Here is a 21036-nt window from a genome sequence, read left to right as displayed (position 1 = left end):
ATATATGAATTTAATACCTGAATTTGGTTTTTTTCTATTGAAAATGTGTGAAAATTTAGAAAATATTTATATTTTATTGTTTTAAGCCTTAACATTTTCTAGTATTCCCCTTAAGTCAAGTTGCTCTTAATTAATTGTACAAAAAATACAAAATATAGTAATATTTATATTTATTAAGTTTTCGTTTTCCCTTAAAGAAGTCCCACTGTATCTAAAAAATGTAGGGATGCCTCTCTGATTCGACACAAACACTTGAGCAAACATAAAGCAGACGACGGACGGATGGAGCTACTGGAAGTGTGGGGGAGGGGAAAAAAGAGTTGTTTCTACTTCGTTTTCATTCCAATTTTCATGTTCATTTCCATCTTTTGGGCTTTATTATCTTTAGCGATAATTAGCACAGCGGCATTTATTGTCCAGTTTGTGTTGTTCTCTTCTCTTAATTCTTTTTTTTTACACATCTTTTTTGATGACTATTAAATTTTGATGGGGCTGCCTTGTTGACTTAACTTTGAAGCTTTTTATTGTCGTTTGCATTTCGCTGCCTCTCTCTCTTTCGCTCTTGTGGTTTTCTTTTGATTATTTCCTCTCGCTCTTTTAGAATGCCTGCAGCAGCCGCTCTCTTTCGCACCCGTTGAGAGGCTGCAACCGGCATACGGTTACATTTAGCTGCATCTCACTCGCACAGTCTGCGCACGTTTTGCGCCTTTGTTTATTTTCTATTTTGTGCTTGAAGAGAGAATGAGCACTCTTTCTAGCCTTACCCTCTCTTCTTACTGCTGCTGCTCTCTCTCTTTCGTTTTGGGGGCACTTTTATAGGAAACTCGATTCCGTTTGATTCAGAATCTCATTCAGTTCAGTTAACATTATAACGCGTATCCGACGCGTACGACAGCAAATATCTAGGGGAAATATAGAAAAAATTAAACAGTAAAAGAAAATATAACCAAAAGAAAACGGAAATCGTATAACTACCATAAATAAAAACATGCAAAAGTGCTTTATAAATAATACGTAATACATATAACGTTATACGTACATATATATATATATTAATTATAACTAATAATAGTGGTCATAACAATCTACCAAAGTAATTGCAGTTAAATATTTGACCCTCTCCCTTGGGTCTCTGCTTGCCTTTCGCTTTTTGTGCCTGTATTTTTGTGTGTTTTGGAAGTCACATGGGAAATAGACATATAACTCTTATTATTCATCGTCGTTTTTTTATTATTATTATTATAATGCCGGTGCCCCAGTACTCAGAAGTTAATTCTCCGGTAAACAAATGTGCGCCGATGAGGAAGTAATCGCCGCCCAACTATCAATCAATTGTGAATTGAAAGGTTTACCAAATGCAAAAGATATTCAAGTGTGTTTATGTAGTGAAAAGTCAATGAAATAAAGGTTTTTCAAGCGAAAAAGAGTTGAAAAAATGATAAATAATTTAAGAAATAATAATAAAAGTGTTTAAAATATGAAAAACACAAGTACTAAAGTGCTTAACTAGGCAAAAATAATGAAAAAACTCTTAATAAATGATTAGTATGCAATTAAGAAGTATCTTAAGGTTAATGTGAAAGATCTGAGGGGTTTCTATCCTTCAAAAAATTCAAAATAGCTTAAATATAGACTGTTTCTTTATCTAAAACCTTCTAAATGAGATATTTAATCTACTAGGAATGATTCCATAATCATTATCTTGACAGACATGTGTTTTTTAATCCATAAAAATATATTAAACCTCATAACTAGGCACATTTTGATAATTTAAAACCTGTTTTTCATAGACTTTCCATTAAAATCAAGGATTTCTGTGTATAAAAACAAAACTTAGACGCATTCTAAGGCTATTTAAATCCCCACAAACTAAAGTTTAATTTAAAAATGTATTAATTTATTCAAATTAGTCATTATATGCCAAGGATATCTGGTTTAGAAAATATTTTGCACACCCAACATGTGTTATTTAATCATTGAAAGCAGTTTTGTTTTATTATTTCGTTTAATGAGTATTTACCTTTTGATAGTCTGAAAACTCTTTCTTTGGGAATTACCTTTCCACCTGAATTTTGTAAAATCATCAAAATCTTGCACCTGCTACATTTTCCTTTAATTAAACCACTTTAAAGCCGCCCTGCCAAGTCATTGCATTCTTTTCATTAAAAAAATAAAACCGCAAGCAAGCCTTGTCAACGAAATTTGAATAAATGCAATTTAAATTGACTGAGCAATGCAGAAACAACAATAACAAAAAAACAGAGAGGAAACACCAAAAGAGAGAGAGACAGAGAGAGAAAGAGAGAGTGAGTGAGAGAGAGAAAGAATCGTAAAACAAAATAAACCAGGAAAAAACAAAAGAAGGAAAAACATTCTCTGTTATTCCTTCGTTTCGCCGACGAACAAAGCCCGCAAAGCGAAACAAAAATATTTGCTTTTTTATTTATTTTATTTCCCCCCCCCCCAAAAAAAAGGGAAAAACACGAAAAGGAAATTTTTGTGTAAATGCAACATGCGAGTGCATTAGTAGAGGGAGGGGGAGAGGAGAGAGAGTGAGAGAGAGAGGAAAAGTGTAAGAAGGCAAATTAAACACGGTTGAACTTTTACCGCCCCCAGGGAAGAGCGGGTATTACCACCCCAACCCCAACCCTCCTCTCCCTAATTTATGTATGTCTGTCCCACAGGGTGCTTCTCCTCTTATTTATTCTTCTTTTTTAATTTTAATTAAATGTATACAAATGGGGGAGAAAGTTTAAGAAAAGTTTGATAAAAAGTTGAATTAAGTGCTCTTTTAAATGGTTTATTTCGGTTTATTACTCATACGCAGTGTGGACTTGCTTTTATGATTAATCTTAGCAATTTTTGAACTGAATTAAAATGTTTTCTTGATTTTTAAGTCTTTAAAAAGGCTTGAATATAATAAAAATATAAATAACAATAATAATATTTGTAATAATAACAACATTAATAATAATTATTATTATTATAATGTATCACTCACTTTTCCCTAATGAATAGTAATATATTTCAAGGGCTTGGTCCACCCTAATGTCCGTCTACCGGGTGCTCCTTGTGCCACTCCCCTCTCTGGGTCCTTTTCCAGTCCCCTTCCCCCCCTAAATCCCCTCTCTTGCGGCACCCCTGTCTCGTACTCGTACGCATTGCCACGCCATAAATTGCGCTCGCCGCCGTTGTGCACGTCAGGAAGTCGTTGGGAGAGATGTCGAGAAAAAAAAAAAATGAGGGCAGCCTGCGGGCAGGAGAGAAAGGATTTCGGTGGTTGGAGGGAGGGGGGGAGCGGTTGCAAACTTTAATTTTCCGCCATTCCACTTTTGGTTGGCCGTTCGCTGGCATTACGCATACGCAGTGTTGACGTCTGACTGCCACTGGGCGGCGCTCTCTCTCACTCTCTCTCTCTTCTTTTGCTCTTTGTGCTTGACTCTCTAGGTATATCCTTTTTCGGCTTATTTTTTACTCTCTCTCTCTCTCAGCTTGTTTTTTTTCTTTTGCATTGTTTTTAAAATTCTTTACTTTATGTCTGGTTAAAAATTCCTTTTATAAGAATATTCCAGATTAATATAAATTGCTTATAAATATTATATGAAAATGGATTTTTACTCGTTTTATATATATATATATTTTTTATTGTTTTTAATATTTATTAAGGGATGTACAGATATTTTTTCTTGCCTTGCATCCTGCGAGGTCGTCCACCTTTTTCCTGCATCCCTGCTGTGCGCCTCAAGGATGTGCTGTGTCTGTGTATCTTGATTTCAAAATCATTTGCATAACAAATTGCCTTTTTATTGTTTTCTCTTTTCTACATTTTTCCTGCATTTTCTTTTCAATCCTTTTCTTTTATTTCGATGAATCATCTCGAGCTTAAGTTTCTTAAGTGATAGTTCAGTCATCAAATTGATAGCATTTCCCCTGCTGTGGCACTTTATTTTACAACCATTGTTGGGCTAGGTCACGCACTCCGTAATGAGAGTGCGCCGTACAGTGAACACCTCCGTGGGGAGTCCTTTGTTTTTTTTTTTTTTTTTTTTTTTTTTTGCCACAAAAGCAACAGCAAGGTGTTGCTGCCGGCATTTTCTCTTCTCATTTCCCTCCACGGGGGGATTACCTAACTGAGTTATGGTCATTAGTCGCGGAAAGGAAAATTAAGTATAAAATGTTGAAAACAAAGAAAAATTAAACAGAACTTAGATATACCCTTTCCATAAGTAGCCAGTGTATTAAACTGTAAACAAAAAAGATATCGCTTTGTCATAGATTTATTTATTGTTCGGTCATTCACTTTAAGTAAAGCCTCAGGATTTTTGGCTTACTTAAAAAATATTCTGCTGAAAAATACTTGGTTAAAGTAAAGACAAAATGTATAAATATTCAGAGCATGTCTCTAAAATTCGAAATAAAATGTTTCTGTTTATGTTAATATTTAAACTTTAAAATAAATACTTCCATTTAAAATCTTTAAACCCTTTAAAGCTTTTTTTATTCCAAAAATAACTCAAAAGCAAACCGAAATTTTGTTTACATGCCGATAAAATAATATTGAATTGAACAAAAACAAAGATATGCCATTGCCTTTGCCATTTATGAATAATTTTACAATTAATCATGGATTACTTGCCCTGACATTGCCATAATTTATTACCAGTAATTTAACAACACAAAATGATATCTGATTTTATTTTAATATGCATGAGTTTCAGGCCGAAAATAAAAGAAAATGTAGCCAGTTTTATTATGTATTTATTTCTTACTTTTTAACATAACTAATTACACAGCAACTTTACAGTAAAATTTTCTTTTTATAGTTGTCTTTATATGACTAATAAAATAATTATAAACCCGCACTAAAGCGACTCTAAAATAAATATTTGCACAATGATAGAGGCCTCTCATGTTGCATATATCAAAGCAAGATATATAATTTATTATACAATATTTACTTTAGCCATTCCCTTATATTATATCATATTTCCCTCAATTTGACGCATTCTAATCTAATAAAGATTCAGATTCTTTTCTTGTTTCATCGCTTTCCCCAAAAATGGAATCTCATTAAGGTCGCGCATAGAGCTAAAGATAAGCAATATATAGGTGTACATATCTGCTCTATATATACTATATATCTATATATATATAGTGTACACAATACCTAATTGAGTCAGGCAGATAATGCAATTAGTTGCGGTCTTGGAAGTATGAGTATGAGTATCAGTATGAGTTTGAGTATGAGTATGAGTTTGAGTATGAGTATGAGTGTTTGTGTGGAGATATTTGTTGCCTCAGAGCGTTATCTTAGCTGGCCATTTAATAAAATTCTGTACTGTCTTAGTCCCTATAACCCAAGGGAAAGAGATTACTCATTACTTAGTAGGGTATAATATGATTCCTAATTAATTTCTTGCCTTGAACTCTTTAATTCATAAATTTATTTAGGGTTTATGTGATCTTTAATGGTTCAAGTTGGTCTGAAAAATATTTAAAAGACTAAATTTATGTATTAAAATCAATAAAAATAAATCAAGAAATGATTAATTTCCGCCAAATGTTTTGCACATTATCAGAATTCTACACAATGTTAAATATAAATCAAAACAACAAAGCTTGTTTTATACTTATTGATAAAATAAGCAGATTCTATTCTATAAATAATATAAACAAATGCAAAATCTGTGTGTTAAATGGTTTTTAGATTATTTAAATTCCATTTAAATTTGCATATTAAATAAAAACAAACAAAAGCGAAACGATTCTACGATTTTCTATAACATGTTGATGCATTTTCACCTCTCGAATTTAGCTAAAGTTTTCCATGCTTTTCCCACCCACTTGTTTTCTGTTTGTTTTGGCTTTTCGCTCATCAGCAGTTGAGGTCACCTGATGAATGAATTCATTTCAATTTGTTTTTCCTTCCCTCCCAATGGGGCGGGAATAATGGAAATTAATGTGCAAAGTTTTGCCGCGCCAAATCGATTTTCATTCACAGCTTGTTGTTGTTGTTGTGTTTGTATGTGAATTTAATTTGCCTAATTAAAATTGAGAAAATACATACTAAATCGGGGGGCAAGTCAATAGCCTAATCGAGCTACTAAATAGAGACGTGTCGCGCCCTTTTTGCTGTTTTCCATTTTCCATTTTCCTTTTTCTTTGGTTGCATGTTTGTTGCCCGTAATTCCGACATTTGGATATCCGGTTCCTGTTCGCCGTCAGACTTACCAAATGCAAAAGTGACTCAACAGGGTTTTTCTTTCTTTTCCTCTTTGTTTTTCCTCTACTTTTCCAGTAATATTTGGTGGGTGGTCGATCTACTTTCGTCTGCGGCTAATTTTTTGTTCAAATTTATATTTCTCGGGATACATATATACACACACATAGTACCTCTCCAGCCCTCGAGAGCTTGAGCTCATTAATTAGGAAATTCTTCTCGCCGTTTTTCCAATTTATTGTTTTTTTTTTTCGCCATATTTCCCAGTGTAAACATATTTGGAAAAGTCAGAGCCCAAAGAGCAGTAGCAAATGGGCGAAAAAAGCAAAACAAAAGGCAAAACAGAAATCTTTCATTTTTCATTTTATATCATACACTATACTTTGGGTTGGGCTTTAAGGGATTTTTAAATAATTTTTTGGGGTAAAAGTAATGACATGGAAAGATAAAAAAGATTAATTTTTAAGGTTGTGTTTGGGAAATCATTTGTTTAGGGTTTTATTTACATGAGTAAAATGTTTACTAGTATTTTTATAAAAGCCCTAAAAAGGTGTCTAAAAATATAAGATATCTTTTATTAGATCCAAAATTTAGTTTCGAATTAATTTTTTACGATGTGAACATTTTTTAGGATAACTTTAAATACATATTCAAAGTATTTATAAATATTTAGTTTTAGTTCTTCTTAGGTATTTTAAGCTTCTTCAGAAGCTGCTGAAATATTTTGTATGTTATTTTATATACTCTAATGATTTCTTATACATGTTTTGAATGCATAAAGCCTCTAAAATACATATATTTCATTAATTAAATGTCCTAGGCTTCATGTATAAAGCATACAAAATAACAGATTTTATTTGGGTTAACTTTTAGAGTATTAAAAATTCGTATTTCCCCCAAATTATATATCTTTTGCTGCCTCTCCACTTGCTTCTCGCATTTCTCGGCATCTCGCCATCGTTCCAGTGATGGCAACAAAATTTTTCGAGATACATTTTTAAAGGCGCCATAAAAGTCGAATGATGACAATGTCAATGTCTTGCCCCCCCTCATTTTCTCACCTCCCCCGGAGGCAGAGGCTTCTCAGTGGCATCGGTATGTGCTACTGACCTCCAGCCGGGCCATAAAATCCACACTGCGACACAGACTGGGGAGAGGAAGAGAGATACTTCTATATACATTTATATATACCAAGCGATATGGAGAGATATTGAAACTGAATGTGGGCGCCATCAATTATAATTCTCGCGCGAAACCAGAAAAAGTGAAAAAGAATTCACTTTTATGGTGGCGTATACTTGATGTGTCCGTTGATTTCCCATGTTTGCTGGTCTCTCTCTCTCAATGTTTGTGTTGTGTTTAATTATGGACAATTGGCTGGCGAGAAATTTGTCTCACTGCAACTTCCGGTATTTTATTTGTCATTTTTCAAGCAGCTTTCCCCCTCTCTAGCCCCTACCTCTACCTTCCACCTATTGTATTTCGTATCTCGCGGATTCCATTTCGCCATTCATTCTGGGAATCCCATTGAAAGAGTAACTCCCTGCCGGACTTAAATTTAAATTGGAATTTTTTGGTTTTTTGCTTTGCGGGTGGATTCTTGATCAATGCAGTCACAGTTTTTATTTAAGCCTCTTTCCTTATTTATTTATTGTTTATTTTTTGCTGGCACTGACTCGTGCCTGTCGCATTGGCTTTGGGATAATCTTTATCAATTTGGGCCACTGACAGTCTCTCTCTTAGCCAAGTCCCCCTTCGCCCTCTCTTCTGTCTTTTATTTATGGACACTGGGCTGTTGGCATAAGCAAATATGGCCACAATTTTCAGGCCACTTTTTGTTGCCTTCGAGTGGGTAGCACATTGGCATTTTTAAAGTATTAAGTTTAAACCATGTTCTGAGAGTGTCATTTCATGACCAAAAGTTGATGGTCTAAACGGTTAGTTGATTTGTTTAACCGATTAGGAGGTGCTTCTATTTGATGTTGGGCCATAAAAGTGACTCATTCGTTGAGGGAAATATAGAGCGGGACATAAAGATTATTACATATTCGACTCTAGATGAGGGAAAAGTTACTTCTATGAGGTCAAAGAATTGAATTTAATGTTCAAAACAGCATGATTTTATCTACATAATAATACCGAATAAATAATTATATAAAATATGGTGCAGAAATCCAGCTAAAGACTTTTAAAAGTAGTTTAGACTATAAATAATACCAAATAAATATCAAAATAAAACATTGCAACAAAATCCCATTAAAGACTTTTAAAAATACCTTTTCCAAGAATCATTTCCGCTTACAAATCAATGACTTTTCGTTTAATTTGATGCTTTAAATGCAATTTATACACTTTGATATATGTTTTACGGAGATTGATCCTCTTGCTAAAAATAAATTTCCCAAGTAAATGACCTCTGGCTCTTCCATCATAAAATCTTCCAATTTATCAACCGCAAAAATATATATATTACCCGCAAAAAATACAAGCACAAAAACAAACTTCCTTAAATGTTTATGATTAATTTAATGCAATTAATATTAAACATTTTAATTGGTTCCTGCTGCCACAGAGATTCTCTTTTGTGATATTATTATAAATTAAAATGCAACAAATACACACAAAAAACTGCACAATCAAGTAAAATAGATTAAATTAACGAAATAAAATGCAAACAAATAATAAATGAACGCACAACAAAAGGAAGAAATACACAAAAAGCGGCAACGAGTGAAATCATCGAAACGAGTAAATTTTCCACAATCATCGGCACAAAGATAATTCCAATAGCAAAAAGCCAAATACGGAGAGGCAATCAGAGAGAGGCAAGACAACAAGCAACACACACAGCATAAGGAGTTCCCCAAAACCAACCAATATTAAGTGATAATCAATAGGAAAAACAAAAATCAAATCAAATGTTAAGGCTTTATTAAAAAACTATAACAACAACAACGGCAACACCAATCAGCAGCACCAAAAAAACACCAATCAACAACAACTAGAATATGTGATAAAGTCAAGTGTAAATCAAAACGTGTGCGTTTCAGATTTTTTGTGTCGTATTATATGACAAAAGGTGCAATAATAAATAAAAGTTTCATAAGGCTTATTGCATAAATTCCCGTTAACTGTGAACCGTTAGCCGTTAAGAGTGATAAGGTCCGTCGCTAAGGCCCCATAAAGCCAGATTGTGTGTTAAATAATACATATACACACACACAAACACACATATGCGTATATCGCGACGAAAGAGCAAAGATTAAGTGTATTCCCATAACTGCCATTTTCAACTCACTTCCCGATGTCGTTCACTTTCCCGAGACTCCAATTTCATCAACAACAACAACTAAAACTGCAACACCAACAAACACACCAATAACAACAACTTCAACAACAACAACAGCTTTAAGGACAAGTGAAATCGGAAGGATAAGGAGTTAATTGAGAGACAAGCGAATTAGCTTGAAAGGTGACATCGAAGCCACGCTGATGATGGGCTACATCATGGGTTGTGCTTGTTTCAAAGGTAGGAAAAAAACAACGTGTGAATTTTAGGATGGAATATACTGAAAGAAATTAAAAATAAACAAATTTATCTCTAGGAAAGTGAGAAAATTAGAGAGAAATTACTTTTAGGTACCACCTACTGTGGCTTTTAATAACCTTGATCTTCTACATTTTATTTTTGATATACTTTTACAATATTTTGTATAGAAAAGTGCATTACTTTCTCTCAGTGTACTTGTGTGTCTGAATAGGATGTAGATGGCACATGAGTGTCAAAGGCAAGCAAATGCTAAGTGGAATGCGAAACGTTCGGTTGCCTTCTGGCATTTTTTAAAGGATATCAGTGGGAGATTTTAGCATTTTAAATAAAAAAAAATAAATTTAAAAATTCAAATTTAAAATATTTATTACCGAAAGGAGCGCAAAAATAGGAAATAAAATTAATTTCCTGGTGCAATAACATTTTAAGCATAATTTGGTTCCAAATTTTTTTACTTAGTTTAAGCAATTTATATTATTTCCATAGATTAAAGACTCTATAAAAATTCAACGTATTTAATTCTTAAACTTCATTCGTTCATATTTCTTACAAATCTGTTCTTTGGCTTTTCTTTTTGCTTTTCTCTAAAACAATTCAAGTTGTAAAAGTTTCAGCTTAATTGAAAAATAGTTTTTTGGGAAAGTTTTGTTCCATTAAAGTTTTTAATAAAGTTTTGCTGTGCACTACAGTATTTTCCAGTCTATTCTCATTCCACTTTTGTCAATGCTCGTAGAACACCCACGATTTTCCTCTGCAGTTTTTCCTCACCGCACACGTTCGGTTTTTCCTTCCGCTCATTAGGCGTCACTCGAAGAAACTCTCGGATGAACAAAAAAAGAGATGAGAAGCGCAGCTCGAGGCTTTTCCCTTTGTCATGCTTTTTTCGGGTTTTTGTTGTGTCCCGCTTCACACGCATTTTCGCATTTTTCTATGCAACGTCACCGACGACACCGACGTCACACAAGCGGAAATGAGAGCCTGCGCCATGCATCCTGCGCACTCGCTCTCTAGTTTTACTCTTTCTATCTCGCTCTCTCTATCCTTTTGCCATAAAAATTCCCTTAAATTCAGTTAACATTTAGTTAACAGAACTATAACAGTTAATTTAACATTTTTTATGGCAACTCTAATATATTTTGGCCCGATTTGTGTGTGTTTTTAGGTGTTTTTCTTGATTTTCCTCTGTTTTCCTAGTGTGTCTCTGTGTGTAAATTACTCGATAGTCTTTTTGAGTGCAATTTGATTTTTATGTTGACTTTTTTTTTTGTGCACTTGTTTTTCCTGTTTTTTTGCAGCTCAAGACCAATGTTTGTGGATTTTTCGGTTGATATAATGATATAGTCCTTCAGTTTGTTTATCTGCAAGGGCTTTGGGATATAGGTTTCAATATACATATATATGTAGAAAGGATATAACGTATACGACGTGGTGGCTTTGCTTTGATTTGTTTGGAGGTAAAGTGCACTACTTGATTGTTCCTTTGTTTATCCTGATTGCCAGTCGAGGTTGAGCTGCACTTTATTTTCATGGTTGAACAGTTATTAGTTTCAATGTTTTATCTTTAACAACAAATAAATAAACAAAGGAAAGTAAGCGTAGTAAATTATATTTTAAAAGTTCAAGTGTGAAGTTATTTGCCATTAAATTTATGGCATAGTTTTCTTACCAATCAATGTGTCTGAAGATATTTTCTTTGCTGCCAAAATTTAAATGAACGTTTATTTTATTTTTAACACCTGGAATTTGGAATTCTTTTGTGAATTGTTGGCATTTCCCAGCGTTTCGGTGAACAGCAGTCTTAACTCTGACAGGGAATGCCTTTGGGCACTTAGAGCAGCATTTTCCCTGTACTTTCTTCATTCCCTTATCCTTTTACCCCCAGTTCTAGTCCCCCGGTAAGCTGGCTCTTTGCTTTGCATTCCATAAGCCACAAAGTATGAGTAAGCACTTAACCCTTTTCTTCGCCCACTTTCTCCTGACTTCCCTGCATCCTGCTTCCTGCATCCTGCTGCTACTCCTGCTGCTGCTCCTGCTACTACTTTCTGCGCTCTTTTCACTCCTGCATTCCTGGCACGCATTGCAAACCTAACCTTTCACATTTATGCAGTGCACACGCCCTTCTCTGCTCTGCTCTGCTCTCCACTAGTTAGTTTTATTCAATTTTTGCGCTATTTTTACTGATGCAATTTTACAGCGGAAGCGAGGAAATCGAGACAGGGTTACACGGGGGAGAAAGTGAGAGGAGGGACATGTGCCAAGCTCTCTCTCTCTGTGTGTGTGTGAGAGAGGATAGAAGAGGCTGCCTAAGTGCTTGGCCCATTAAAGTATGCAATCATTTTGCGGTTAGTTGCCCTTGTCCTCCTACTGCCTCATGCCTCATACCTTCCCTGTTCACCCCTTTTTTCCATCTTACAATTTCCTCTCAAGCTACTACCCCCTCTCACTTCCCCTTGCAATTTCCCCGCGTTTACGGCTGCATAAATTTCGCCACTGGCATTCGCCTTTAACCACTTTGCTAATCCATTCTAAAGGTCGCCAGTTCCTTGACAGGATTAACGGCTCCCAAGGTGTCCTTTCGCCTATTAACCGCGTTTTTCCGCTTATTTTGCCGAGGTAAACATTTTAACAACCACCCACCATTTTTGAGTTTATTTGATAGCTAAATATTTGGTTTGAGGGGGAAAATAAATATTTGCTTTATTTTAAAAATAGTTTTGCATGATATTTACAAGAAAACTAAATAACAGCCATCTAAAAATGAATAATAATAGCTGAACTGGCTAAACGTTTATAAATTTAACATAAATATTACCATTATTATTTTTATATGACAATTTATTCGACATATCAAATTTTTGAAATCTCATAACTAAGCCAAAAAAGCATTCATTTTAATTCGGAAAGCTGTTCTGTGCTAGTCTTTAATAGTTTAAAAAATCTGCATACTCAATTTAACATTTTTAAAGTTTCAAAATTTTTTGTAAATTTTTGAAAATTTTAACGATGTATCCCCTTATACAAATTTGAAATTTTGAAAAAATTTGAAAAATTTATTTTTTTGGCCAGACTTTACTAGATTGATTCGGCGTTAAATTCTGATCAATAATATATGTGATTTGTAGGGTCGCAAATGACTCCTTGACATCGTTAAAAGCGTCTGACTAAATTATTATATCCTAATCCTTTGCTTAGAAATTTTCTTCTACAAAAATATGCCAGCCTTTATTTTCAAATAAATTTAATCTAGTTACTCTCTTGACTAAATGTATTCAATTTATTGATATCTTACTTTTTTATATCATTTAAAATACATATTCTTTTATAGCCAATAGTATTTTTCAAGCATAAATAAAAGTTAAACTTTATGAAATGCGATATTATTGAGGCAAGCACACTAATTGAATCAAAAATCTGTTTCATCTATGACATTTTGTGCCATATTTTCTGCTTTGCCGGTTGTGTGGGCCAAGTTCATTCATAAACAAATTAGTGGCATTCTGCTTCTGCTTCTTCTACTTCTATTTCTTGGTAGTATGTGTGTGTGTGTTCCCCCCACAATTAAATCGAAAACACAACGCATTCCCCTCCCCCCCGTCGAATACCCCGCGGAATTCTTAGCTCGTGTAGAAGCTACGTATAAATAAATAAATAAACAAGCGTTTAATTGAACCGGAAATTATTGTGTGTGGGTTGTGTGTGTCTCTGTGTGTGTGTGTTGCTGCTTCTTCTTCTACACCATCTCGTGTGTATTTCTTATTGGAATTTGTTGTTCACATTTATTTAGTTTTATTCTTTGCGTTTTTAGCTCTTCAACTTGTTTGCCCAGTTGGTTTATCGGTTTGCCAAGATGGAATTAAACAAGCTAGTTGCTTGCATGTTTGTTTGCTTTTCTGTATAGAAAAAAAGCAAAAAAAGATATATATTTATGCATATATCTACATGTCTCTGATTAGTTTAGCAATGAAATGTAGTTTTTTGCAGCAACGCATTGACAGGGATTTAAGTTTGTAAGAGGTTTAATTGAAGTAATTTTTGTGGGATTTATATGGGAATTAAACTAGTGAATTTACTATTCAATTAAATTCGTTTTTTCTTGCTTTTATATAAACTTTTTACAACCAGTTAGACAGCTCTTGGATTAAATTGAAATGAAACAATTATTTCTGGGGTTATGACACTGCACTAAACTTTAATTTGCATTTACTGTTTAAGGAAATATTTAAATGATTATGAAGTAAACAAAATTAAACAAAACAATTTGTTTATTACTTGTAAGATATTGAAAAATCTAAATTAAAAGAATATTTTATTTATTGCATAATGAGTGTGCCTGTAAAATCGAAATATATTTCATATAATATGAATATATATAATATCCGTTACAGTATAAGTAAAAGCAGCAATGTAATATATAAATAATATAAAATATAAAGCAAATAATATATAAATTATAATATATAAATAATAATAATATAAATAATATAATAGATAATATTAATTAAAGCAAATAAGTGTGACCATAAAACCAACAATGCAGTGTCATAACACCATTAGGGTATTTAGCATTCAATATTTGTGTGTCGAGGAAAATGGGGTTTCCCTCATTAATATGCAACCCCTCGACATTAGCGTGATATTTTCGATTTGCATGTAGGGGGTGTGTGTAGTATCATCTGTATATGTGTGTATCTGTGTATATTCGGTGCTTCTTTTACAGCACTTTCTGGTAAATTACAGTTGACAGTCGTTGCATGTTCGACTTACGATACCCGACAGTCTGCCATTTCCATTAATGGCTGCTGAGACACGCCCCGAAACTTGTTGATAAATTAAATATAATTTGACTGAATTTATTCGACTCGAGTCCAGACAATCTCGAGAGCTATCTCTTCCCCAGATAATCTGTAGTAGTTGATCACCATAATTATCTCTAATGTGGCGCCTATAAAACATCCTGCTGATGGCCCAGACATGGTTAGTTTCATCAAAATGTCTCGAATTGTGGCAGCCTTTAATCGCACTGTTGTGGAATATTTTAGGAAAACCAGTCTCAATGGTTTCGGCCTGCTTTACTTCATACGAAAACGTCGAATTCAAAGAATCTTTTGGTTTTTGTTTATCAGTCTGGGAATTATATTTGCCAGCTATGCAGTTTTTGCCATGATTCTGGAATTTCTCAGTTACTCAACTGTAACAGATCTCTCTGAGATTGAGGTGTTGGAGGAGGAATTGCCATTTCCTGAATTACACATTTGCAGTGGTTATAGATTTAGTCACAGGAAAATGCAAAATTATGCTGAGGAGTTAAGTAAAACTAATAATAATTCCCAGGATTATTATATGAAGGAACTATCGTTACTCTCTGCTTACTTTGATCCTTTATCTGTTAAACTAGAAGAGGTGGAAAATGTTGCTAATCTTCTAAGCAAAGAAAATATTACTGCTCTGTTGTTAAACTTATCTCCCTCCTGTGAAAGATTAATATTACGCTGTGCTATAAATCAATTAGCTGCTAATTGTACGGAATTATTCACTTTAAGTCTCAGCAATAAAGGAAATTGTTGCGTTTTGAAGAAGGAAAATCTCACAGGAGAAATGAAACTTTTCCTAGACTCCTCGAATGAAGATGAATTTCCACTGGCTGACAATTTTCCTGGCTTTAGTATACATATACCAAGCTGGTTGGGTAGAATTACCATTAACCCTGGCGAAATGGCAGCTATAGAAATAGAAGTTATGGAACTTCAGGGAAATCCACAACTAAAGCAATATTCTATACAGAAGCGGGGATGCTATTTTCCCCAAGAGAGCATAAGTAGGGAAAAGTGTCTTAATGAGTGCAGAATTAAAGCAAGTTTAATTAACTGCCAGTGTGTGCTGCCTTTTCCCATACAATTAAGTAATGTTGAGCAAAAATATTGCACTCTGGCAAACATATCCTGCCTACAATTGGTTGAGGGTAAGTCTACAGCCTTTCATTTCTATTGAAATTAATTTCATTTCAATTATAAACCCAGAGAACTGGTCACCATCACAGTGCCCAAAATGCCTGCCGCTGTGCAATCAGTTAGTTTATAGGCTAACCAAACGAGTCCAAGGACATTTGCATCCTTGGAGAAGTGAATTAAATATTAAATTCAAAATGCCACGAAGGCAACTATACAAAACGGATAACCTCTACCCTTGGTATCATATGTTGTGTGAGTTTATTTATGGTTGAAACAAAGGGGATTTGATTTATTTCATGTAATTTTGTTGTTGTTATATATCCTCTTCAAAAAGCAAATGTTGGTGGAGTCCTGGGCGTCTGCATTGGCTGCTCTCTCATCAGTGGCTTCGAGTTGATCTACTTCATGGTGTTTCGCTTTTGGTTCAACTATCTGCGGCAGCCAGAGATTTAATTAAGCTAAATGTTGCACATACGCCGTGTGGGCAATTTTGTGCAGTGATTTATTTCAGCGACAACGTGAGCAAGACAGCAACACATTAATCTTGATGACTTGAATTCTCAACTTGAGGCGAAATATATGAAGGGAAAAGCAAAAGTAAAAGCAAAAGGAAAAAGGCAAAAGAAAATCGGTGGTGGAAAGGGGTTAAGGATATGTGTGGGTGGGTGGGGCTTAGTTGAAGTGTGTCGATCATCAAGGTTAAGTGGTCTGCTGAGCCTCTTTTTCATCGTCTCGGCTTGTTCGACTCAGTCATTGCCTGGGGGCCACTTGATGACTACTGAATGGATACAAAACCAACAACAAATTGTATAGACACTGAGGAAAAAAATATATTAATTAATAGTTAATAAAAATAATTAAAATTATACAAAAACAAGGCTTTATTTTAATCAAATTCAATGAAAATCTTTGAGTTTTGTAAGCTTTAAAGATTTTTCCATAGAATGCAAGGATTTATTTTCCATTTTATATTTATAGAGGCTAACATTTTAAATACATATTTATTTCTTAAAACAAAACAAGAAATATAAATAGCATCATTAATGTTGTTCTGATAAAAATCACCTGGGAATTATAAATAAATTAGCTATAATATTAAATTATCACAGGTTTTTCTATACAAGACTTGATTTATAAACCCAAAAGAATTTCTGTTCTGTTTTTTATATAGACGAAATATATACAGTATTTATTTAAAAATAAAAGAGTTTGTTGAAATATATTTTTCTTATTTATATTGTATCATTTTATTTCTCTTATTTCAATTTATATATTTTCTGTGAGTGTACTTTGTGTGAGTGTGAATATACCTTTCCTAAGTGCACTTCAGCGTGCGTTTTTCTGTATTGATTTTTTGTACTCTCTCTCAAACAACTTGTCGACTTTTGAATAATAAAATTTCTTTGCTTTCTTCTCTCATTGCAGGTGAGTTTTCCCAAGAAAATGGTACCCCCTATATTACTATGTCGTAAGTTTCCTTTATATTTAATGCACAAAGATTTAATTTTTTTCAAATTCTTTGATAACAGAATAATGTTAATTTTATGTCAGGTAACAGAAAAGCTTTTGAAAAGCTAGGGAAAGTGGGAAAATCAGCTAAATACTAACAGTGCAGTTGAGGAAAAGCTTACGGAAAAGCTTTTCCTTTTGGGGGCCTGACATTGTAATAAAGAACATATAATTTTTATGGGGGGCCTCTTCGCCCATCACAAATCATGTTCAATCAATTGAAATGTGACACCGTGCAGCTTCTTGAAATTGAAAAGCTGTTGGGAAAAACTCCAGCCATGAATTATCAAAAAAAAAAAGAAAATAATCCCTGGTTCGAGCAACATAAAAGTTGCAATCTAAGCACAGGCACAGCTGCACACACACCACACCACACACACACATTTAATAGCCTCCGTCGAGGACAACGCCCGTTTCGCAGGACATTGGAGCAACGAAGGCGAACAAGGAACGTCTCCATTAATTTTAAAACCGCCAACTTATCAGGGCAACGCGCGTCATGGTCCTAAGTGATTTTCCTTCAGCTCTCCGTTGATTTACAAAGGGAAAGCGCAGAAGAAGCGGATATCTTTGCTCTATATATATTACACACATAGAACGCAACCGAACGCAAGGACATGCGATGCCATGTCCTTCACCTTCTCAGCCTCCAAAAAACAAGGAGATAAAAATTATACATAAATATCTCCGAGCAGGAACCTTCGGCATTCCTTTTAAAGTATTCCATATGCGGCGGCGGCAACGGCTTCTGTCGCCAGTCCTGTCCTGACATTATTATTTTTTATTCCCTTTATTTCCTTGCCGACTGATGAGCCGCTGATCAAAGGCATTCCCAGCGAAAAAGCCATCCTGCCTGGCATTTCCTGGAACAGTTTCGGCCCAAAATTCAATTGGTCTTTGCTTCATGTGTCACATTTCTGTCAAATGTCGAGTAGTTCGATTTAGTTTTGGCAGCTAATTTAAGATATTTGATAGGTATTTAGCTCTTGAGTAGGCCTAAGTTCAGGAAGACTTGAAAAAGGAGCAAGTTTGAAGATATTTAATACCTTTAAAGTCTGTTTGAGAGTTTACTATAATTATTTTAGTTGGGTTTGAGGGAAATAGGTGAAGAAAATATGTCATTGGGTGCTACAGAGATAACTTCGGCTTTTAAGATTATTAAAAGGTGCAAGAAATTAAGCTACACAATTTTAAATTATACAAAAAATTAAATTTGATCACAATTCTTATACCTTTCATATTCCATTTAATATTTTTTAGAAACTTTTTAAGGGTTTTAAACATTTTAATCATTTCTAAAGCATCTAAGATGTTTTTGTGTTACGTATTTAATATGATACAGATACCAGAATTTATTTTTAAGAATTTCGTTACTATTTATATCCTTGCAAGGGTATTATTTTAGTTTTAGGCTTGTAACCATGTCAAGAAGTCATTTCCGACCCTATAAATCATATATATTCTTGATCAGCATCAACAGACGAAACGATCTAAACATGTTTTGAAGAAAAATAAATTTTAACAATTTTTTCCAAATTTTATAAGGGGTTACATCGTTAAAATGTTCAAAATTTGAAGAAAAAAATGTAATATTTTAATTTTTTAAATTGAGTAAGCAGATTTTTTAATATTGTAAAAATTAACATAGAACTGCTTTCCGAATTAAAATTAATTTTTTTTTGGCTAAGTTATAAGTTTTTAAAAATTTGATGTCAAAAAATTGTCATTATAAAATACCGATAATTATAGATTCAAAACAAAGGCAATATTTTATACGATTTGATCGTGCTGCAATGTCAACTATGGCTTTTAGAAATATTTATTTTATATATATTACTAGGAATAATTTTGCTTTGTGGCTTAAATTATAGTAAAAACTATATAGATCTATCTCCTATAGGCTTAAACAATTTTAAATCCTACAAAAATAGGAATAGAACCCTCAGTAATTATTTAATTTAATTTAATTTGGACTTTGTTCTCATTAGCAATCTCTAGCTACTACTATATTTTTCCCATTTACAAAGTGTGCGAGTGTGTTGTCGGTGCAAACTTTTCTTTGAAAACTTGAAATTAAATTTGCTCAAATTAAACACGTTGAGCAGCTTAAACTTGTGTCTCAAATAGCCCCCAATTGTTCTCTGGTTTCGGAAAACTCCTCCGATTGGATGTTGGCCCCCCAAGGACATTCGCTTACTTCTATCCCTCCCCCGCTTCGATGTCCTTTACCTCAACTCAACTCGACAGAATCCTGCATCGATGTTGACTGTCTCATTTGCATAATTCTAATATGGAACATTTTTGGCCAGCTCCCTCAACTGTCCACCTACACATGGCCAGAGGAAAACGTTGGAACCTATATATATATACGTTTACGTATACGTATTTGGGCTTGGTTTTGGGGCCAGGAGATTTGCATAAATAAAACTGTAGTTGCCTTCCTGACTGCCTGCCTGCCACTGTCCTTGTCCATTGCCTGTCAACGTAAATTACGGCCATTTGATTTCGGCAATTACAACGCATTTTTGTGCAACAATTTTTTGTGTTGTGTGTGTGCAGCCTCCCTCTGATTTATACTCATTTTTCGCTTTTATCCTTAGGCAAAGGTAGTGTAATTTTGGGCAGATGTTGTACAGGGAGCTACACATAATAATATACAATTCATACTTTTTGAGATAAATTTATGCCATGATTCTATTTATCTAACTGAGACTTGCTTGTAGTTACAGAAAGTTTAAGCTAATGACAGGAAAATCACTCTTAAAGTCATAAATCTGTACGAATATCCTGCTCTTAGCTTTTAGTTTAGTTAACATGATAATCTTGTTAGTAAGGGTATTACCACCTGCGGTTACCAAAAATCTCTCAACTATTCTTTATGGTTTCGTTTCTTTTTTCATTTGTTTGTGAGTGTCCTTTTTAGTGGCACGACTTTTGTTTGGCAGAGGAGCAATTTCAATTTAAGCTGCTCATTCAGCTTCGACATGTCGTTGAGCAAGTTAATTATGAGCTTATCCTTGGACTTGTCTGCAGTTGGCTATTTATTTATTGTCGCTGTCCTGTCTGCAGGACTTCCTCTCTCTGATTTTTCCGCCTTTTGTCTGCCATTGTTCGCTGGCATTTTTCCTGCAACCAAGTTCTCGCAATTTGGCACACGTCCCACAAAAAAAAAGAAGAAAAAAAATACAAGGTAGACAACCTTGGCCATGAGAAGGACTTTCTATTTATCTACGAGTGTAAGTGTATTTTGGCCAAGTTCCTTGGTCGTCTGTCGACTAGCTTTTGGGGGTATTTTTCTATTTTCCTTTTTTTCTTGGTAGCTTGTTGTTATATTTGCATTTTGCGGGCGGAAAATGAAAATGATTATCATTTGTTTTCGTTAAGTTCGGGCTAAAACCAAAATGTCCAGAGCCAACAAGTTGTGGCAGCTCATAAAAATGAATTACGTGCGATGCTATGTCCCAAGGATACTCTAGTTTATCTCTGTTTTTCTTTTTCTTTCTGAGGAATAACTTGAGAGGCATACATAGATAGAGGGAGTGCCAAAGGAGTGGAAAGGAGCAAGGACCCGCTTATCGTTATAGGGGGACAATTTTTGTCTTGTTTGTGTGATGGTTTTAAAGGAATGCAAATTGAATTCGGTTGGGTAAATTTATGCATTGTAAATTTTTGTAAAATATGCGGTTGATTTAAACCCCTTTTGCATCAGGGAAATTGTTAAAATAATGTATTGAGATGAAGGATAAATGGATGTGTTTCTTAGAAATTACTTTGGGTTTTATTTTTTAATATTACAAGGATTTTTTCTT

General features: G+C 34.1%; 2 protein-coding genes across 31 annotated transcripts in view; both read left to right on the top strand.

Annotated features, from left to right (window-relative positions):
* LOC110177593 (uncharacterized) overlaps nt 1-21036 on the top strand; it is a 129244-nt gene that overhangs the window by 59107 nt on the left and 49101 nt on the right. For 3 of the 30 annotated variants that reach the window (XM_086841216.1, XM_086841107.1, XM_086841021.1), the window contains exons 1-2: nt 823-1014; nt 8793-9749. The exons of 22 other annotated variants lie outside the window; for them this stretch is intronic. In XM_086841216.1, the coding sequence (XP_086697342.1) occupies nt 9713-9749 (37 nt within the window). In that variant the 5' untranslated portion in view covers nt 823-1014; nt 8793-9712. Of the gene's footprint in view, nt 1-822; nt 1094-8792; nt 9750-21036 lie in introns of those variants that run through there. 5 more of the 30 variants (XM_086841181.1, XM_086841068.1, XM_086840813.1 and 2 more) reach the window with 2 other exon arrangements.
* On the top strand, nt 11853-16282 carry ppk27 (pickpocket 27). The gene is made up of 3 exons (XM_020944454.2): nt 11853-15729; nt 15788-15970; nt 16053-16282. Exons 1-3 carry the CDS (start codon nt 14742-14744, stop codon nt 16169-16171), a joined length of 1290 nt encoding a protein of 429 aa, XP_020800113.2. The 5' UTR covers nt 11853-14741; the 3' UTR covers nt 16172-16282.

Source organism: Drosophila serrata, unplaced genomic scaffold, assembly GCF_035046125.1.
Source record: "Drosophila serrata isolate PLE 108 unplaced genomic scaffold, ASM3504612v1 contig_2, whole genome shotgun sequence".
In the NCBI taxonomy this organism is placed as follows: Eukaryota; Metazoa; Arthropoda; class Insecta; order Diptera; family Drosophilidae; genus Drosophila; species Drosophila serrata.
The sequence above is the reverse complement of the archived record's forward strand: the minus strand, read 5'-3'. Positions and strand labels throughout refer to the sequence as shown.